Source organism: Ambystoma mexicanum, chromosome 1q (assembly GCF_040938575.1).
Source record: "Ambystoma mexicanum isolate Mex_15411 chromosome 1q, UKY_AmexF1_1, whole genome shotgun sequence".
Lineage (NCBI taxonomy): Eukaryota > Metazoa > Chordata > Amphibia > Caudata > Ambystomatidae > Ambystoma > Ambystoma mexicanum.
Genome location: NC_090922.1, coordinates 1,119,591,104 through 1,119,611,508, shown reverse-complemented (window position 1 = coordinate 1,119,611,508; position 20,405 = coordinate 1,119,591,104). Strand labels below are relative to the sequence as shown.

General features: G+C 48.0%; 1 protein-coding gene across 1 annotated transcript in view; it reads left to right on the top strand.

Moving 5' to 3' along the window:
• The window catches only part of STXBP3 (syntaxin binding protein 3), a 639,289-nt gene that overhangs the window by 419,851 nt on the left and 199,033 nt on the right, over positions 1–20,405 (top strand). The window contains exon 14 of the mRNA XM_069641861.1: positions 7,386–7,524. Within this exon, the coding sequence (XP_069497962.1) occupies positions 7,386–7,524 (139 nt within the window). The remainder of the gene's footprint in view (positions 1–7,385; positions 7,525–20,405) is intronic.

The window sequence follows — 20,405 nt, the reverse complement described above, 5'->3', positions numbered from 1 at the left end:
CGTCTTCTTCTTCGGCCACTTCAGCATTTAACAGAAAGGGTCGTTTGGATGGCCAATCAGGACAGCCAGACCCCAAGTGGGAGCTGGTCCTATTCAGGCACACTGGCAGACAAAGGACAGGGGATGGAAAACTCCTACCCCACTTCCTGCCTGCCAGACACTGTGTGGCCTAGGCCGGGAAACCCAAGGGTTCCCGCCAAAGGCAAAACACACACATACACACTGACCTCCCCCTCCCAGAATGGTAGGCGAAGGGAGGCCCCAAGTTGGTACTTGGGTGCCCCTATTGTGCACTACCCAAGCTATGGACATAACCTGCGGTATAAAACTACACAATAATTGGTAGAACACGTCCACTGCCACCAGCCATAACTAGGTGATTGTCTATGTGACTAAGAATGTCACATGAGTAGAGAGAAGGGGGATACTAGGTATCCCTTTGGCACTCCACTGAAGGTCATATGTGCCAACCTCTTATCTCTAAGAACTGTAGTTACTTCTTGAGGATACAGAAATATAATCTTAAAGGAGGACCCTAAGGGTTCCCCAGCAACACTGCCCACAAGGAGCTGTGTGCTGCAGTTGTAAAAAAACACAGATGCCTTTAACAACTATGGAGCAGACAGACTCCATGGTCCAGGTGGAATACAAAGAACAGAGTTCCAAAAGACAGAGCCCACCAGAATGAATGACAGCAATAAGGCTCCACTCGTTCAAGATTGAAAGAAAAAGGTCCAGAAGTCCAGCAAAAAGTGCTGGGGGTCTCTCTAGGAGATGGGATGAAGCATAATAAGGAACAAGTTACTTACCTGTAACTGTTGTCCTCCAGCATGGGTCTGGCATGGATTCACATGCTCGTGAATATTCCCCGTCGTCAGGCTGGGAATCCTCGGTATAGAAAAAAAAATCAGTATCAGTTTTGTTTCTGATCTGTCTTTCTTAGTAGAAACTAATCACTGGTCTCTGGGTCATACTGCCCCCAGCCAATGACTGCCCTTTCCCTAAGCCCCGCCTCCGCCAGCCATCCTCAGATTTGGTAGCAAGTAAAGTGGCAGTATGACCCAAGTGAAGAGCCGCAGAGGGGTAGGTGGGAGGGTTTGCATGTGAATCCATGCCAGACCCATGCTGGATAACAACAGTTACAGGTAAGTAACTTGTTCCTTCTCCAGCATGGGGTCTGGCATGGATTCACATGCTCATGAATAAGAGAATACATAGCAGTACACACATGCACAACCACGGGAGGTGGCAACAGGCTCAACATTAAGCAATACAACAACTCAACATTAAGCAACCCTTACCTCCTCACCAGGCTCACCTTAGGGGAACAGGTTGAGCAGCACTGCTTGGCCGACCCTGGACTCCTCCCTGGAGTCCCGATCGACGCAGTAGAATCTTGTGAAGGTGTGCGTCGACCTCCACGTCGCAGCCCTGCAGATGTCCAGCAGGGGCACACCAGACAGGAACGCCGTGGTAGCAGCGATCGCTCTGGTCGAATGGGCTCTCGGACGGCCGGGCAGCTGTCGGTTTGCCAACCGGTGACAGTGCATGATGCAGCCGGAGAGCCATCTGGAAATGGAAGTCTTCGAGAGAGCCTTCCCTTGATTCACAGTTCCAAAGTTCCCAAACAGTTGTGCCGTCTTCCGAAAACTCTTTGTGCGGTCCACGTAGAACTTCAGCGCTGTAGCTACATCCAGCGAGTGCAAAGTCCTTTCAGCCGGCGACGAAGGCGACAGGAAGAAAACTGGCAACACCAAGGGCTCTTTGAGGTGGAGGTCCGACGGCACCTTGGGCATAAAGGATGGGTGTGTCCTCAGCACCACCCTCGTGTCATGAAAAGTGAAGTATGGAGGCTTGCAAGATAGGGCCTGGATCTCTCCCACTCGTCGTGCGGAGGTGATGGTCATGAGGAAAGCTGTATTCCACGACAGGAACTTCAAAGGCGCCGAATTCATAGGCTCGAATGGGGCCCCCATGAGCATGGTCAGCACCACATTAAGCTCCCACGCCCGGGCAGGAGCCTTCACTGGCGGGCATGATCGGAAAAGTCCCTTCATGAATTCTTTCACCAGGCGATGAGACCACAAGGACGTCCGTCCCGTCGTCCTGGTATATCGGGAGATTGCAGCCAGATGTATTTCCATGGAGGCGTGAGCCAGTCCAGCTTTGGCCAGCGACAGTAGGTACGGCAGTACTTGAGGGGCCGTAATCCGCAGAGGGTTAATCTTCTGTGCATGGCACCAGACAGAGAACCTCTTCCATTTAGGTCCATAGCACTTGAGAGTTGAGGACGCCCTGGCCTTTGCAAGAACCTCTCTGCAGTCGGCCGGGATGTCGTACCCTTCAAACTCTAGTGCTGCAGGAGCCAGGCCTGCAAGTTCAGCGACTCTGGGTTGTGGTAAAGAATGGCGCCTCCTTCTCTGGAGAGAAGGTCTGCGTCTGTCGGCAGCTTGACTGGTGGGGACGTTGACAAGTCCAGAAGGTCCAGGAACCAGATCTGCCTCGGCCACGCCGGTGCGACGAGGATCATCCTGCACCGGGACCTCTTGAGCTGGTTGATGAGCCGGAGCAGCAACGGCAGCGGAGGGAACACACAAAGAAATAGGCCGTCCCAGAGGAACGAGAAAGCATCGCCCATGCTCCTCGGCTGGGGGAACCTGCTGGCGAACCTCCGGCACTTGGAATTCGCCGCCGGCGCGAAGAGATCAATTTGGGGTTCGCCCCATCGGCTAAGGAGTCGATCCACTTGATCCTGGCGTAGTTCCCACTCGTGGCACGAGCGCAGCTCCCTGCTGAGTGAGTCGGTGATCGTGTTTTTTATTCCTGCCAGATGAAAAGGCACCAGAAACATCCCTTTGGCGACGGCCCAATGCCACAGATCCTGGGCTTCCTTGGATAGGGCCGGGGACCTGGTTCCGCCCTGCTTCCGGATGTAGAACATCATGGTGGCGTTGTCGGTGAAGATCCTCACCACCTTGCCCTTGAGGGACGGGAGAAAGGACCTGAGGGCCCAGAACATCGCGCAGAGCTCCAAGATGTTGATGTGGAGAGACTTCTCCTCTGGGAGCCAAAGGCCTCTCACGTGAAGATCTCCGGAGTGTGCTCCCCAACCTTCCAGGGAGGCGTCCGTCGTCACCGTCTCCTGGTGAGCTGGGGTCTGAAAGTCCGTGCCCGCCGACAGATGGGAGCAGGTACTCCACCACCGGATCGCCTGATGGAACGTCTCATTGAGAGGGATCTTGTCCTCGAAGCTGCCCATCAACTGGATCCAGCGGGCGTCGAGGAACTCCTGTAAGGGTCTCATCCGAAGCCTGCAAAGGCGCACCAGATAAATGCAGGAGGACATCATCCCGAGGAGGGACTTGATAGATCTTACCCTGGCCATGTCTGTGAAACTTTGAAACGAGCCATCTACCGAAGTCCTAGGAGTTCCCAGAGCAGGAAAACTCAAATACCATGAGACCTGCTGCCCATTTCTAGTGCATCGTCGTGGAAAGGCAGAATCTGTCCAAATCTTTGCTGAACCCGTAAGGACACTTCAAAGATTTGATCCAACTCGCCCCGACCCCTCATCAGAGTGTGGGACTGCAGGAAGCAAAGAAGATTGACTGGGCGACTTGTTTCCCTTGTTGGTGCTGCAGAAAGGGCGCCAAAACCGCAGAATGAACCAGGACCTTGCCAAATGTCGTAGTGTTAGGGAGAATTGTCATTTCTGTGTTGATTCCCTTCTACCTTAGGGACCCCCAGCTCTTTTGCTGGACTTTAGGAGTTTACATTTTTATCCTGGAGTGAGTGAGACCTTTTTCTCACTCACTCATGTATTTGTATCTGATTTATGTTTCTTTTGATTTTGGAGTCTGACAAACTCCATAGGCATCACCTTTGTATTGAGACACACAGCACCCTCAGTGCAGTGTCACAGAGAAGTCCTTTGGATTTCTCTTAAGGTTTAAATACCTTCTCTTGGACAAACTACTGTTTCCAAGAGCAGTAAAGTGAAATTGACATTAATTACCTTATTCTCTTTGTAGACCCAGCACACAACATTTTACATGGAGTGCTTGGGGGGATACTTAGTATACCCTTTTGTCTATTTTCTCCTGTAGCATCATTTTTATGTTATCCTCACTACAATTAATGGCTGGTGGCAGTGGTTTATTTTTCCTACCATTGTGCTTTTTTACAGCAGGCTGAATCCGCAGCTGCAGTATTGCACCCATGGGTGACCATTTTGTCAAAATGGCCCTGGTCTTCTTTTATCACCATTTCTTGCTTGTGAGGTCTTTCTTGGGGTTTACTCTGCGCGCCAAACCAGGTTTGGTCCCTTTGTTTGTTTTGTCTTTGGCGGGATTCACTGGTGAAGCCCGCCTCTGGCTCCAGCGTGTCTGGCAGGGACGGAAGCGAGGGAGGTTCCCGAAACTCCCTGTGCTTAGTCTCCTTTGTTACAGGAATGCACCCAAAGCTGATTGGCTGGCTGGCTGTCCTTGGAGGAAAGCCACCATGCTGTGTGTGAGACAGCTAGGGTGCGAATTAATGGGATAAACCTGCATAAAAGGCAAGGTCTTTTGCAAGGAAGGCAGAGTCGATCACTCGACGAAGAAACCGAAGAAAGAAACTGAAGCGAAGCTTGCTGCACCTCCTTGACAGTTGGTTTGCCCGGTGAAGCCCTGCTGCAGTACTGAAGCTCCAATTTTCTTAACGACTAGAGAACCCCGGAATGGACGACTTCTTCCCTTGGTTTGGGTGGACCAACTGACCCCAAGACAGACTCGACTGGAACACATCTCCCTGCTGGCTATACTTCTTTCCTGCTGCTGGAACTGAGTGCCAGGGGACATGAACACCAGGAACAAGTGCATCGCCTTTAAGCCTGACCTGAGCTCCAGGAAGATCCTAAGGACTCCTCAAAGCAGGACGGCCCAAGCCTGAGCCACCTCAACCGAGTGCTAGATTCCTGAAGCAAGGGGATCCCACAAGGTGCGCAAGAACCACGGTGGGGTTATTTGCGAGTAGCTGAAACTGTGAAGTGCAGCTGATCTGGAGTAAGCCCATTTCTGCTGCCGGCCTTTAAACCGTAGAAGCAGGAGTCCCCAGGCGTCCTCCCTCTTGTCCCCACAGCTGAGGTTCAGAAATAACAGGATCTGCAGGACTACAACAGAAACAGAAGCCAGCTGGACACCTCTTCAAACCTAAGGTACTGTCTAACTAGGGGTACTTGTGTGTAGCTTGCTTGCTCTCACTGAAGACTTGCATTGGCTGCCTTTTGCAGAGTTGCTTGCATCTTTGCTTTTCACAAGCCTCCCAGCTTGTGATTCTTTTTCTACAAAATCTCTCTATAACATTGTGCAAGACTTTTGTGCTATCTTAAAGAAGTGCCTCAGCTCACATAGACTTTCTTCAATTAACATTGGCTGTCCTGGCTCCCTGCAGACTCTTCTGACCCTTTTAATTTGTGTTTTATCTGTCCCTCCAAAAAGTCATACATAAATTACTTGCATAGCTGGGAAAGGGTTAACCTATACTTCATTGGATGATTGTAAAGTACTTCCATGTTCAGAGAAACTTGCTAACCATTGTTTCCTTCCCTAACCTTTTCCTTTTTCCATAACTCCAGTATTGCATTTAAGTGTTCAAGTGATATAGCAATGTCCACAGTGTCCTAGCAATTGAAGTCACCTCAGTGTGTAAAAAGACTGTGTGACACATCCCAAAAGGGTATCTACTTAACTGAAACGGAAGGAGTGTGTTTTTGATGTGTATTTTATTGTTACATCTTATCCTTTCTAAAGAAGGCTTATTTGAAAACTGACTGTTAAATCAATAAATCATTATTTTAATAAGAAACCTTGAGTATAAGTGTTATTTGAATACATGTCACTGTGAATCTGTTACAAACGTACAGCTCACATTGACCCCTCTTGAGATAAACCTGGCTGCTCAGTCACTCTACCAACTTGTGTAGTACAGGCCTATACCAAAGGTTGGGTTACCTATTGTTAAGAGGACAAGGCTGGTGTAGTTACCTACAGGGTTACTACATACAATCTTGCCTAACGTGCTAACGGTCCTCCCTTAAGACTGCTGCTGAGAGATGCCGTCTATTGTCCTGCCTTTCGTCATCAGACCAAGGAATCCAGAGGTGGGATCCAGAGCAGCAACATTGCGGAGTCCTGTACCTAAGGTGCTGTGGGGAAAAAGGTATTGCTTGCTTGATTCCAAGAAGTCGCTCCAGTGCTTTGGAGTGCAAGTAGAGGTGTTCAGGGCAACCCCCTCTTACCACAGACTTATGCTCCAGCTTGTGTCCCCTTCTCAAGTCGTTTTTAAGGTCTCCCTCGTTAGTTGTTAACTTGCTGCTTCAATAACACTAGAAACAGGAAGAAATCACAGGAACTCTTTGTAATTCGCTGCTTGTCAAGACTTCAAGCCCTCTCCAAACTGCCTTTAGCTAGGGTTCTGTTTTTGGACTTAAAACTTAAAAGACCTAATAGGTGAGAAACCATCTCTAGAACCTTGAACTAAGCTTGTGTTACACTAACTAAACATTTTCCTCCCTCTAAGTGACTTTACTATGTGTTTGCAGAGTAAATGACCTTTATAAACTGGTGAAAACCACGAGTGCACAATAACCGATAATACGATAAAATTCTCTTCTCTTTCTAACGTTGCTACAAATGTAACCACAAACAAACACAGAATTTAAAGAGCCCTTTAAATTTAAAGTGTATTATAAAGTATTCCTAAGTGTCCTAGTATAAACGTCTGACGTATTTAAAGTGATTCTGGTGTAAATATAATATATATATACTTTTTATACAAGTGTAAGTGCTTCTTTGCTGTGCCTGTCAGCTCACATCTTCTTCAGATGAGCCTGACTGCTCTGCCACTCTACCAAGGTCCTGAGCTAGTACAGACTGACACTAAGAGTTGCTGGGCTGTGGGGGGTGAATCTACAAACCACTGGGATAACTTACTAAAGTCTTACTGCCAGTAGGACTTTAGGGAAACTCCCCTAACATTACCCCATCATTTCAATTCTGTGCTTCAATGAACACTTCATCCAATGTACAAAAAAGCTACATGTTGTATTTACAACCACCATATAGGTTAACACACTGTTTCAGCTGCTGTTTCCTTTAAAGATCAGTATTGAGTTGATGTTTCTTGGAGCACGATTCTTTTTAAAACAGTAAGTAGTGCATACCATAATGTACTAACCTAATTCAACACCATCAATAAAATGGAAAGGTTGTCGTTAGTGATTGTCAAATATTTTGGAAGATCATATTTTTCAATTGGTAAATTGCAGTTCAAATATTTTATATTTATGGTGTAGAGGTAGCTTGTAATGCTCGTGTTGTATTCATTTTAAGTTATTTTTATTATAGGATTTAGCTCTTGGAACAGATGAAAATGGTATGAAAGTGAAAGATCTTATGAGAGTTCTCCTTCCAGTCGTACTGAACAAAAACTTTAACAACTATGATAAAATAAGAGCTATTCTTCTTTATATCTTCTCTGGAAACGGTAGGGGCAATATATTACAACCTCCAATGCATGTCTAAACAGCGATTGATGGCCAAGGCTTGTTGATGCAAATGCATTTCAAAGATTAGCACATAACTTGGTATATTTTATAATAATTACCCAGAGTTTTGTTTTTTCTGTAAAATTAAGAAACAATCCTCTCCTTGCCTGTTTGGCCAACACTTTATTGATGAATCTATAGATATGTTCATTCCTACCAAGGAATACTGACTTTCGGGATCTATGTGAACATTCTGTATTTTTTCCTGCAAGTTCGAAAACCTTATATGTAAAGCAACACATTTTAGGTATTTTAAATGTGGGGGGAGACACCACCCTACATCCCTCAACTTAAATATATATCCCCTACCCAAACCCTGCATCTATTTTCTGGCAGGAAATTAGTTGTTTTCCATTCAAGGTTTTCTACCTCAAAGTAATGGGATTCGGTATTTTGGTTCGATACAGACTTTTGAACTCGAGAAATGAAGGCTAATGTCAAACCTAGACTGGGACACTGTAAATAGAACTCTGTAACACACTAATGTTGCCTCGTTTTGAGTTGGTACTATGAAGTAGCATTTTTTTCTTTTGTTTTTTGCGCAATGTTCCTTTGCAGATGACCGATAACCTATTTTGGTTTTAAAGATGTGAGAAAAAGTATTTATTTTAATGTGCAGTAGAAACGTACCTTCCACTGTCCTACACACCCCCATACTCCTTACGCCATGTTCTCTCCCATAAAGCCCTTAAGGCATATCTTTCCCCAGATGATAGTGTGGTATAAAGCCTTTCTACTCCATTAGAAGGTCTTTAACCAGTAACAACGTCCCTTAACACTGACATCGCTGAGCCTTAGTACATTGACGTTTAATGGCACCCACTGCTTGATACAAAATATAATTTGCATTCGAGGGGATTGGGTCTTCCGACGTATTCCATATCTTTGACAGATAATGTCCACAGCTGTGCTGCTTCGGAAAATCTTTGGCGTCTGCGTCCTGCGTCGATGACGTCGATGCGCCGTCCCAGAGGACCTCCTCCGACGGCCGACGGCCGACGTCACCCGATGTGATAAGTAGGACGCACGACGCCCATAGCCTCAGTTCAGTTTTTTCCGCAGACGTGTTCGCTTCGTGAATCTCGGTACGCCTCGACTCGTTGGAGTTGCTGTTTTCTATTCTCGGTTCGTTGAACCTGTTCGGTTGGTTGTGAAGACCTGTTCGTGGCGATGTCTTTCTCATCTTTGACCCCGCGTCCGGGCTTCAAGAACTGCGGGGACTGTGGGTCCAAGATGTCGGTCACGGACTCGCACGAGGCCTGCCTCTGGTGCCTCGGGGAGACCCACGATACGGATGACTGTGTCGACTGCCAGTCGCTCACTGCGAAGGCCCTGCGGGAACGCAAGAAGAAGCTGTCGGTAGGCCGGCTGTCTAAGCCCCGGAAGTCGAGGTCTGCGGGGCTTTCCACCAATGACTCGAGGGGTGACTCTCCGCGTCGTCGTCGGAAGTCCGGTGGGTCTCCTTCCAGGAGTCGGTCGCCACTCCTCCGCCTCTTCTAGCATTCCAGGAAGCGGCGGCATAGGTCGCCTTCCCCGTCCTCTTCTGAGGACTCTGCCCGTCGGCGGGTCGCTTATCCCTCTGTGCAAGCGACACCGAAGGAATGGGCTTCCTTCAGGAAGCAGATGCTAGCGATTCTGGAATCGCAGGGCACCGGTCCGTCTGCGCCTCCGAGTGAGGGACACCGCCCATACGCCTTCGGGCTTGGGTGGTCGGCACGGCTTGCGGGAGAGGTCCCGCTCGGACAAGGGTAGCCGTTCTCGCCATGCCCGTTCCAGGTCCCGGTCCTCGACGCGCTCGAGACCGCGTGATCCTGTGCCGTCTTCGAAGAAGACGTCGACGCCTGTGGCGCCGAGGTCGTCGAAGATTTCTCTCGAGGTTCCGTCTTCGACGGGGTCGTCGACACCGTCGGCGCCCAGGTTGTCGAGAGACATGCTCGGAGCTCCGGCTTCGAGGACTGTGTCGACGCCGCAGATGCTGGAGGCGTTGCAGCTGACGTCGACGCCGATAAGCTCGACGTGTACACCTTTTCTGTCGAAGCCGGCGCCAACTCGTTCGGCGCCCTCAACGCCTTTCGAGGTGATGGTGTCGGAGGGGCCCCGTGGCACGGGGTTTGCCCCTAAAAAGGCTATGGCTAAGGTCCGGCACTGCTTTCGTCCGCAGAGGTCTTCCTCTCCCCGCCTGGAGTACATTTCAGAGGTTGATGAAGGCTCTGATGGCGGCCTGGTTCCGGTTACGGTTCCAGATGACCTTATCTCGGGCCATAGTCAGTTTGATGACATGAGGCAGTCACTGCATGATGCCAGTGGATTGGACACCTCTCCGGAGGTGGAGTTTTGTCGGCCAGAGCCTGGCACTCATGCCGATTCGTCATCGGCGCCTTATGTCTCGGGTTACCGAGTACTTGGGTTGGTCAGCTCCCCCAGGGGAGTTCGTTCAGGATGATCTCACGGACATCCTTGATCTCGGTCCACCCACTGACCCGGTTTTGCCTTTTCATATGGCTCTGCAGAGAAGGGTGGCGGTGGCTTGGACTGCTCCGGAGAGTCTCCCGGCAGTGGGCAAGTCTTTGTCGCGAAAATACCGTCCAGCCAGTAGCGACCCCTGCTACTTGTCTAGGCACCCCACCCCGGAGAGTTTGGTGGTGCAGGCGGCTACGGCCCCGGCAAAGCAGGCATCCTATCCTACCATCCCTCCGGATAGGGACGACAAACGTTTTGACGGCAGGGCGAAGAAAGTGTTTTCTTCGGGGGGTATGGCGCTTCAGGCGGCCAACTCCATATGTGCCTTGTCTCGTTTCACACACACTCTGTGGAACTGTGTTGCATTAGCGGCTGATCATATTCCCGAAGGGGACGAACGGGATGGTTTCCTTGCTATGGTCCAGGATGGCAAGGATGCTATGTGTGAGGCCGTTCAGTCGGGTTTGGACTTGGCGGATTGTGTCAGCCGGTCCATGGCGGCGAGCACCGTAATGTGCAGGTTTGCGTGGTTGCGGAAGTCTGGGTTCGCTCCTGATGTGCAGTCCCGGCTCCTCAACATGCCTTTTGACGGTGAACACCTTTTTGGCAGCAAGGCTGACGAGAGCCTTGAGAGGCTGCAGACCTCCAAAGCTGCACCGAAATCGATGGGTGCTGCAGTTCGCCGACCTCCGCCTTTTCGTCCTAGGGGACAGCAATGGAGGGGAGGTTCCTTTCGCTATTACTCGTCCTTCAGTAAAGCGAGAGGAGCTAGCAGTCAAAGAGGCCATCGTAAGAGTGCCAGAGGTACTCGAGGTGCCAAGGCCGCTCGGGCAGTTGCCTCTTTGCCCTCAGGCAATGCTGCAGCCGCTACCACTCAGTCATGAGGCAAGGTTCCATGGTTCGCCGGTTGGGGGAAGGATGGCGCAGCATCTTGTAGAGTGGCAAGCCATTACTTCGGATGTGTGGGTTCTGGAGATCATAACCCACGGCTACGGTCTTCCTTTTCAGCAGAGATCTCACGACAATCCACCAGGGAACCTCTCTTTGAAGAGTCCGGATCCGCTCCTTGCGCAGGAAATTCAAGCCCTGCTGGAGAAAGGCGCCGTAGAACTGGTGCCTGTAGCGGAGAGGACCAAGGGATGGTATTCCCCTTATTTTTTTATTTCAAAGAAAGACTGGGATTGAGACCCATCATGGACTTGCGTGGTTTGAACAAACTCCTCAGGAAGGACAAGTTCAAGATGGTGACTCTTTCACAAGTCCTCCAGGCCCTTCAACTTCAGGACTGGTTGGTGTCTCTTGACCTCAAGGATGCTTACTTCCATGTGCCGATCCATCCCAAGCACAAGAAGTACCTGAGGTTCACGGTTGGCGACTCGCACTTTCAGTTTCGGGTCCTGCCGTTTGGATTGACCTCCGCCCCGAGGGTTTTCACCAAGCTCATGGTGGTGGTGGCAGCGCATCTCAGGAAAGGGGGGATTCAGGTCTACCCCTACCTGGACGATTGGTTGATCAGGGGGAGCTCTCCCAAGCAAGTCCTGGATCATCTGTCCATCACCTGCCACTCCCTTCACAGGCTGGGCTTCTCCCTCAATTTAAAGAAGTCCCATTTGACACCAACGCAGCGGCTTCAGTACATCGAAGCAGTGCTCGACACGTCCCTGGGGCAGTGTTTTCCTCCTCAGGTGAGGGCTCTTCACATTCAGCAGATGGTGCACAAGTTTCAGTTTGCCCAGAATCTCCCAGCGTCCGAGTTCTTGAGACTGCTCGGCCTCACGGCATCCTGCATTCTTCTGGTGCCAGAGGCTCGTCTCCGGATGAGATCTTTGCAGTGGGCACTCAAGCTCCAGTGGTCTCAGTCCTCCGGCAGGCTGTCGGACCCTGTTCAGGTGTCGCCCTCGGTAGCCCGGGACCTTCTGTGGTGGGCCGTCGAGGGCAATCTGATGAAGGGGGCCCCATTTTGGCTGCCCTGGCCGGAGGTGACATCGTGACGGACGCATCCCTCACGGGATGGGGAGCTCATGCTCAACGAGCTGACAGTCAGCGGTCGTTGGTCTCCATTAGAGTCCAGACTCCATATCAATCTGTTAGAGCTGAGGGCCATCAGGCTAGCCCTGAAGGCTTTTCTGCCGACTGTGCGCGGGAAAAGTGTCCTGATTCTGACGGACAACACGGTGGCCATGCACTACCTCAACAAAAAGGGGGGGGCAGGGTCACTTCCGCTGTGCAGGGAGGCGATGCAGCTCGAGTTCTGGGCCATCCAGCAGGAAGTTTCGATCTCTGCAGTTCATCTGGCCGGAGACGACAACGAGATGGCGGACACTCTGAGCAGGCAGAGCACAATCTCTCACGAGTGGGAACTGGCTCAGGAGATTCTCCTGGAGATCTTCGCCCTTTGGGGGACCCCTCAATTCGATCTCTTCGCCTCCAGTGTCAACCGGAAGTGCGAAAGGTTTTGCTTGCGGGAATTTCCTCCAAAAAGAGCCTTGGGAGACGCATTCGTGGTCATTCCCACTGCTGTATGCGTTTCCTCCAGTCCCCGTCATCCCGCAAGTGTTGCAGAGGTTACGGAGGTTTGGTTCCCGGATGATCCTCATTGCTCCGGTGTGGGCCCGGAGGACGTGGTACCCGGACCTTCTAGACTTGTCTATCTGCCCTCCACGTCGTCTTCCCTACCGAGACGATCTGCTCTCACGGGAGGGAGGGTCAGGTTCTCCATCCAGAGGTCAGATCCCTCAATCTTCACGCTTGGCTTCTGAAAGGTTGAGGTATAAGGATTGGGACCTCCCTGAAGACGTGATGGAGGTGTTGCTCTCGGCCAGGCGGCCGGCAACAAAGTCTCTGTGCCGTTGGAGAAAGTTCTGCGACTGGTGCAGAGTTCAGAATGTGGATCCTTTTGAATGCGACATTCCCATGGTTTTGTCTTTTTTGCTTTCTTTGGCCCACAGGGGCTTGCAAATGGGGACCATTAAAGGTTACCTGGCGGCACTGTCCATATTTAAGCGCTCGTCTGAAGAGTGTTCCTATTTTAAGATTCTTTAATTTCGCAGTTTTTGAAAGGGCTCACTAATGTGTTCCCTCTGTCAACTTTTTTGGTGCCAGGTTGGGATTTGAACCTTGTTCTTAAGTTTCTTATGGGTGCTCCGTTTGAGCCTTTACATTCTTGCCCTTTGAGGCTGTTGACTCTGAAAACTGTGTTTTTGGTTGCGGTTACTTCCGCTCGCAGAGTGAGTGAGTTACAGGCACGTTCAGTTAAGCCACCCTTCACTGTGTTTCACAAGGACAGGGTTGTCCTTAGAGTTCGTCCTTCTTTTCTTCCGACGGTGGTTTCGGATTTTCATTTGAGCCAGAAGGTGGTTCTTCCGGCGTTCTATCCTCCTCCACATCCTGGTAAGGAAGAGGAGAGGCTCCATAGGCTTGATCCTCGGAGAGCGTTGAGCTTTTATATTTTGCGCATGTTCCCCGGGTCAGAGTGGACGATCAACTTTTCATTGGTTACGCTGGGAAGCGTTTTGGACAAGCTGTGACGAAACAGACTTTGTCTCGTTGGATTATTTTAGCTATCTCCGAGTGTTACCGCTTGGCGGGTAAGGACCCTCCGGCTGGCTTGCGGGCCCATTCTACAAGAGGAGTGGCTGCGTCTACTGCCCTGCAGAGGGGCGTTCCTATTCGTCACATCTGTGATGCAGCCACCTGGGCTTCAGTGCATACTTTTGTATGTCACTATTCCCTTGATTCCATCAGAGGGCAAGATCTGGCCTTTGGCAAGGCAGTTCTCTATTCCGCAATTTGATTGGGCATGCTAAATTTGTATTCTAAATTCTTTCCCACCTCCTTGCTTGGTACTGCTTTGGGAGTCTGTCATAGATATGGAATACGTCAGAGGACCCAATCCCCTCGAAGAACAAGTTACTTTCTTACCTGGTAACGTTCTTTCGATGGGATGGTCTGACGACGTATTCCATATCGCTCCCTCCCTGCCTTCCCCGCTGCAGAATTTCTTTTGCGATTGCAGCTTGCGTTTCGCAAGGCCTTGTGTGTCTGACTGGCAGAAAACTGGTGGCACACGTTCTGGGAAAAAACTATAACTGAGGCTATGGGCGTCGTGCGTCCTACTTATGACATCGGGTGACGTCGGCCGTCGGAGGAGGTCCTCGGGGACGGCGCATTGACGTCATCGACGCAGGACGCAGACGCCAAAGATTTTCCGAAGCAGCACAGCTGTGGACATTATCTGTCATAGATATGGAATACATCGTCGGACCATCCCATCGAAAGAACGTTACCAGGTAAGAAAGTAACTTTTTCTTCTAGTCAATCAAGCTTTCACCTTGTATACAATCCTTTGTTGTGCAAAGGTACGTGTACCGTTTTTCTGTGTTGCTTCATTTAACACTCATTGTAAAAAGGTGACAAATGATTTATGAATACCTATCGTGTTCAACCCTTTAATTTTCCATATGCGTGCATAACAATGAAGGGGAATTATATAATTTGTGTCTTGCATTTGATTCCATAATCAATTGTCTCTGGGCGCGAAACCAACTTGAAGACATGGCTGTCGACAGTCAATTGTTTCCTTGTATGCTCTTAATCCCCTCCACATCAGAGAAGGAAAATGATACTAGAGGGAAACTCATCACAGCTGTTAGCCCATTTCGTTAGGTTTGGATAGAGTGAGCTGTATCTTTATGCCAGAGCTCTTGCTGCAGTACGTAGAGGTGCCCTGTTGTCAATCACCTGCTTTGCAATGCTGAAAGATAACATGATAGGCAGTTCTTTATTATAGTCGGCCATTTTGTTGAAGCTAACCCAAATGGGCCCACCACGTTGTACATAAAACAAGTTTATTGAACAATTATCCGGGGAGCAATTAGATGGTGTTGTAGGACCAAACTAACCCAAGTCTCAACAAACCACATCAGTTCACATCTTGTATACATTTGTGCAACTGTTAAAATACTCCCAGGTACTTTATTACAATCCACTCCCCACATATGATTGGATAAAAACCTATTCAAACCCTATCTTTTCCCAATTGCTATGTTTTCATTGGCCAGTTAGATCTTAATTGTAATTTTCAGATCAGGTGTAGAACACACCTCTTCTTGACATTAGCACATGGTTAAACATTGATATTGAAATGTAATTCATTACTAGCAATAACTGGCCTAAGATCTTTAGCCTTAACTTTTAATTTGCATATGGTTCGCTTACATATTTCAAGCAATATGAGGAAGGCTAGGTAAATAATTTCTATTTGAGTTAGCAATAATATCTCATTCCCCAGGTCACTGGTCCTTTGAAACTTTCCAATCTACAAAACTATCACTTTATCGCACAATTGAAACTCTTGGGTAGCCTTGGGCATTGGCTCACCCCAGGCAAAAACAACTGGTGAACCCCTCTGTCACGCTCCCATTCAACAGGAGCTTACCTCTGCTGTCTGTGATGTTTATCGGACCATAACACTCATGGCTAGTTTCTACAGCTTTGCTGACTGCGAAGGTCCTGAAGTTACTTTTACAATCCTCCCCTGGCTTCTAAAACCTCAGAGAACCAGTTTCAAAGTTCACTTTGCAAAACACCCCAACTACTGTGTTTTGATTCATTTTAAAAAAAAAGCCCACTATATTGAGATTCATAAATTCCCCATGTATTTGCATTAGTGTGCATGCAAGTTTTTAGATTTGGTGGGTTTAGCATGTTATCTTTGTGCCCATGCAAGCTAGTATGTATCAATTTTAGACAACAGTAACACTAAAGTAATATAACTCATCCATAATCTACACTTCAGTACATATGAAAAGGCAGCATCACGCCCAGTTTGCCGCCACCCCCAGTTATTAATACGGCGTGCGCAACATGAACCCCTCGTAATCACCAGGCCCTTTCCTGACCACCCCAACATTGCTATCGCACCTGTGTAAGTTCTGAGAGAGTTATTGAATGTTGCTATTAAGGGATTCCTTATTTCCATTCGCACACTGATGTATTTTCTGCATTTGTGCTGTACTATGTTTTTTTTGCTTTTATTGTTTGCTTTTTTATTTTGATGTTTGTTTTTGTTTATTGGCAGTTGCCTCTTATTTGTTGCTGCCAATGTTAGTATCATTAAAGAATATAATAAGAAGACTCAGACTCTCCATCCATAACTGACGTATGTTCCATGAGTAAGAGTGTCTTTTGTTGTCCCACTGCATCCTACCAAAGCGTGTCTCTCCTTGTGTGTAAGCACTTGGAACTGTGGCCTTTAATGTACCTCACATTGTAGTGAACGAATCTCTGCATTATATTGTAGGATTCATTTTTGCTTCCAGATGAGCATTTTTGACTAGAAGTGTATTGGTTTAGGCCTCCACCTCTCGCCCATCCCATAAGGGAGGGGGAAAATGCCTATTGGTAACATAATAGTTCGAAGAGACCTAGATTTGTAGATCGGTCTAATCCAAAGTGGTTTTCATGAGTGGGCAAATAAGACATGGATGATTTCTGGAGCATACATGATGGGAGCTGGTCAAAAGAATTAAAACATGAATAGAGCTGCAGTGGAAATGGGGTGTGTGGCAGTCTTGCTGACGTAATGCAAGCTTTGGGAATTCTCTTAGAGTCAAATCTACAATGCCAATTCGGCATGGTTTTTGCATATGTAGAGGATAATTATTTCGGTCATGTAGGCTTTATGAAAAATGCACCCTTCGCGTATAGAAAGCCCAGACCTATTAACTTTGCCATTACATGTTATCAAATTGGGTCCCACCCGCTTGAAACTATCCTCCCCTTCCCATCTCCACTGTCTGCTCCCCGATGTGAGAATTTTCCATCATCCTCACTTCTACCTGTTAGGGAAGTTTTTCTAAAGTCCTCTTATGGTGGTGCTTTATAAAACGAACCCCTTGGTATACAGAGCTCCAACGTCTAGTATAAGTCTGAACTACTCAAGGTTCTGGTGGTATGGCAGAGCAGCCAAGCTTATCTTAGGAGGGAGATGGGAGTTATAGATAGTTGCAAAGAATTTAGAATATACATAGGCCTAGATCTAATTTTTGGAAGCGGCTGGTCGTTTTCGGGCCAGCGACACACCAGTGCGGATTGATGATTCTTCCAGCCATACACGGGTCCTTTCCTCAAATGCTGCTGCTGACATCAGCACACAGTGTGTGGCTCATTGCTTGTAGCGGATAGCTGCTGGCTGCTGTAACCTTGGAGCCGTCGGAGCTTTCCAGCAGGGTTGTGGTCCTGGGTCCTGGCACTGGCCTGTGCTTGGCTACACACAATTCTGGGCCTCGTGTATGATGGTTGACTGTTAATTATAAGTTCCGGAATTTAATGAAGTAGGCTAACTGCTTTTCCTGGTGACTTTATGCATTGAATTTTGGATCTATGAAATGAATGTCAAAAAGGGAAGGGTTGCGACGCAAGAAGAAACAGTCACCTCTTCGCACATATTCTCTGCATAGCCAAGCGGATAGTCACCGGATTATTCACAAAAGAAGTCAGGCATGCCTAAATCCTGTATGGGGCGTGGAGTGACTGTACCTATTATAGATACTTGAACATTAATATTGATGATGAAATATTGTGTGAAGAGGGAGAGGTTTGTCCTCCTATGTTACTGACTGTGGTCTCCGAACATACTATAGTACTGGAAGGCTTGCATTGTGCTAGACTAACTCGGTCAGTGGATAGATTGCCTCGGGAGCAAGAGAAGATAACACGTGTCTTTCCAACACTTTCCACGATAAGACCTGGATGCCCTCCTGTAGTAGCGAGTTCACCTAACTCACTGGTTAACATTGATAACAATAGCACTTTGCAAAACATGTTTGAACTTAAAAGATGTGCATCCTTATCAGGAAATGCCATCACTGGTGAACTCCCAGCCTTGCTTCCACCACCTAACCTGCCAATAACACCTGATCTTGAAAAAATAGTGAATATACATTTATCCACTGGGGCAGTTTAGAGTCTGGATACCTCAAAAAGCACTATTCAAGACAATGCTAATGTTCATGACTCTATGTTCATGCCTAGCCTGAATACAATTGCTGTCACCATGGACGCCATTTTTGGCCTACGTTCTACACTGGCCAATTAACAGATAGCAACAAAGAGGATTTTGGCTTGGGAAGTGGATGTGATTTTTGACAAATAGTGTAGTGGAAAGGGGCTATGCGGGACAAACATTGGATGTGGACCACGTGGAAGAGGCCGGTCAAGATTCATCTTTTGAGATGCAAACTCTCATCTCAGAACAGGTTATCATGCCATGTTCTTTCTGAAGAGGAGCGCCTGCTACCTCTTTTGAATATTTGCAAGGAACTTGGGGTTGGTCACCCTAAGCTACCTGGGGGCAACCAGACGTGGACTCCCTGCTCACTGTGCTCAGAGAGGCACAGCTTCACCTCACTGATGAGGCCCAACAAGGCTGAAACATGTGTATGGGGTTGCTGTTGGTACTCTTGTTCAGAGAGGAATTGCAATAGCATTTCGGTGCTGGACTGCCCATGTGGGCGGGACAAAGACTGATATGCAAATGGATGTTTCCCATCTGTGAAAGGTACAGTGAGCAAAAAGCATGTGCTGCAAACTCTCATCTCAGAACAGGTTATCATGCCATGTTCTTTCTGGGGAGGGGCGCCTGCTACATTTTTTAAAATCTTTTGAGAGAAGTATATTAAACACTCCGCTCTCAATTTCTGATCACTCAATTTAATTTGTGGATATGAACCAAAGGTGGTCTACGCAGGAACAGTCCGCTATAACATCTCCCATAGTCTGTGTCCAACCATTTAATAACCAATTGAAAACAAAACGTAAGCATAGAAAGATAAAAAATACAATCAATCATCCAAACATAGAAAACCAGTTCCTATGGATGCACCCATTAATGCATCATCAATGGCAGCTATCCCTAATTTAAACAAGACAGTGATATCAGTGAATGCCAAGAGAGACAGTTCTCAGAACATTGTTGGCGAAAACAAACCGTTTAAGTTTTGAATTGGCAGGTTAGATACATTGCTACAATTTTTTGAGGAGAGTACATTACGTAGGCCAGTAATGAAAGGTGCAAGTCCACACAGCGATAAACCCCAGGTTACCAGGGCGCAACAGACATCTGATATGGGTGCACAATGTAGATTGAACATAGTCTGGGAATCTCCCCAGAACAAAGCAGAAATGTAGATTCGAGAGCAAAGCCTAAGCCCATATTCAATGGATTGCCTTTCTCACGCAGATTCCTCATCTTGATAGATATCCCTGCACAGCCGTGCTGCACGGAGATATCTATCAAGATGAGGAATCTGCGGGAGAAGAATCCATAAAAAGAACATTACGGTAAGATAATTCCTGCTTTGATAACATGCAGACCCATGCAACTATCGACATGCCAGCGCCAGCCAATGATCAACCAGATGTCCTACAAGTACTGCATGAAGCTATCCATTCTGCATGGACCTATCTAATCAGCAGCACGATAAAACATAAATAATTCCAACCTACTATCCCCGATGCATCTGTATTGAGGAAATTGAGCCCACTAGCCATAGCCTGTTTATAAATAGAGGAAATTTGATGTTACTGTTTCAACAAATTGAAGAGCTGTCCGTTATGACATTGAAAAGGTTGAATTACCTGCTTTTCATTGCCAGTCTAATTGGGTGGTGGTAAAGTTTGTCAGTGGTATGGTTGTGGAAAGGCTCATGCTATTCGTTGATGAATTGTATATAATGAGCTATCGTATACAACTATACCTATAATATGGACCATCTAATGAGGAACAACTTAAGACCCGGGTTTACACCATGGAGGGAAAGGTGTCTACTAAACTAGCCTGGACAAAAAGAGGCCGGGACACCAAGGTCAACAATTTAAATTGACACAGCGAACTGTGCTCAATGAATTATGGGAGCCATCGGTTCAAGAGCCACTATTTTGACTGATGGTAAGTTCTGACTCTGGCCTTATTTACCCCTGCATTACAAGGAGATTTGGATTGTTTACCACACAACCAATAGACTATGCTGCTCTTGCCATGACAGACATATTAATTGTACAAGAAACCTGTTTGACATCGACTTTTTAAAACATTTTTTTTACCAACTTTAAGGTGGCCATTACAGACTCTGAGGAGGATCTGGTGGAAACCGGGAAGGGCCTCAACAAGAGGTTCATAGGCCTCAACGAGAAGTTCGAGAAGGTTCGATCCCAGGGGACGGTCCCCGCTGATGTGATCGAAGAGGGCCCAGTGGAGTGGCCATCCCGTCCGTCGCAGCCATTACCCAAGCCCCAGGATAGCTCGGCAGCCATTTTGGTGGCGATCCACTCCTTATGTACTGAGAAAAAGACGAGATTA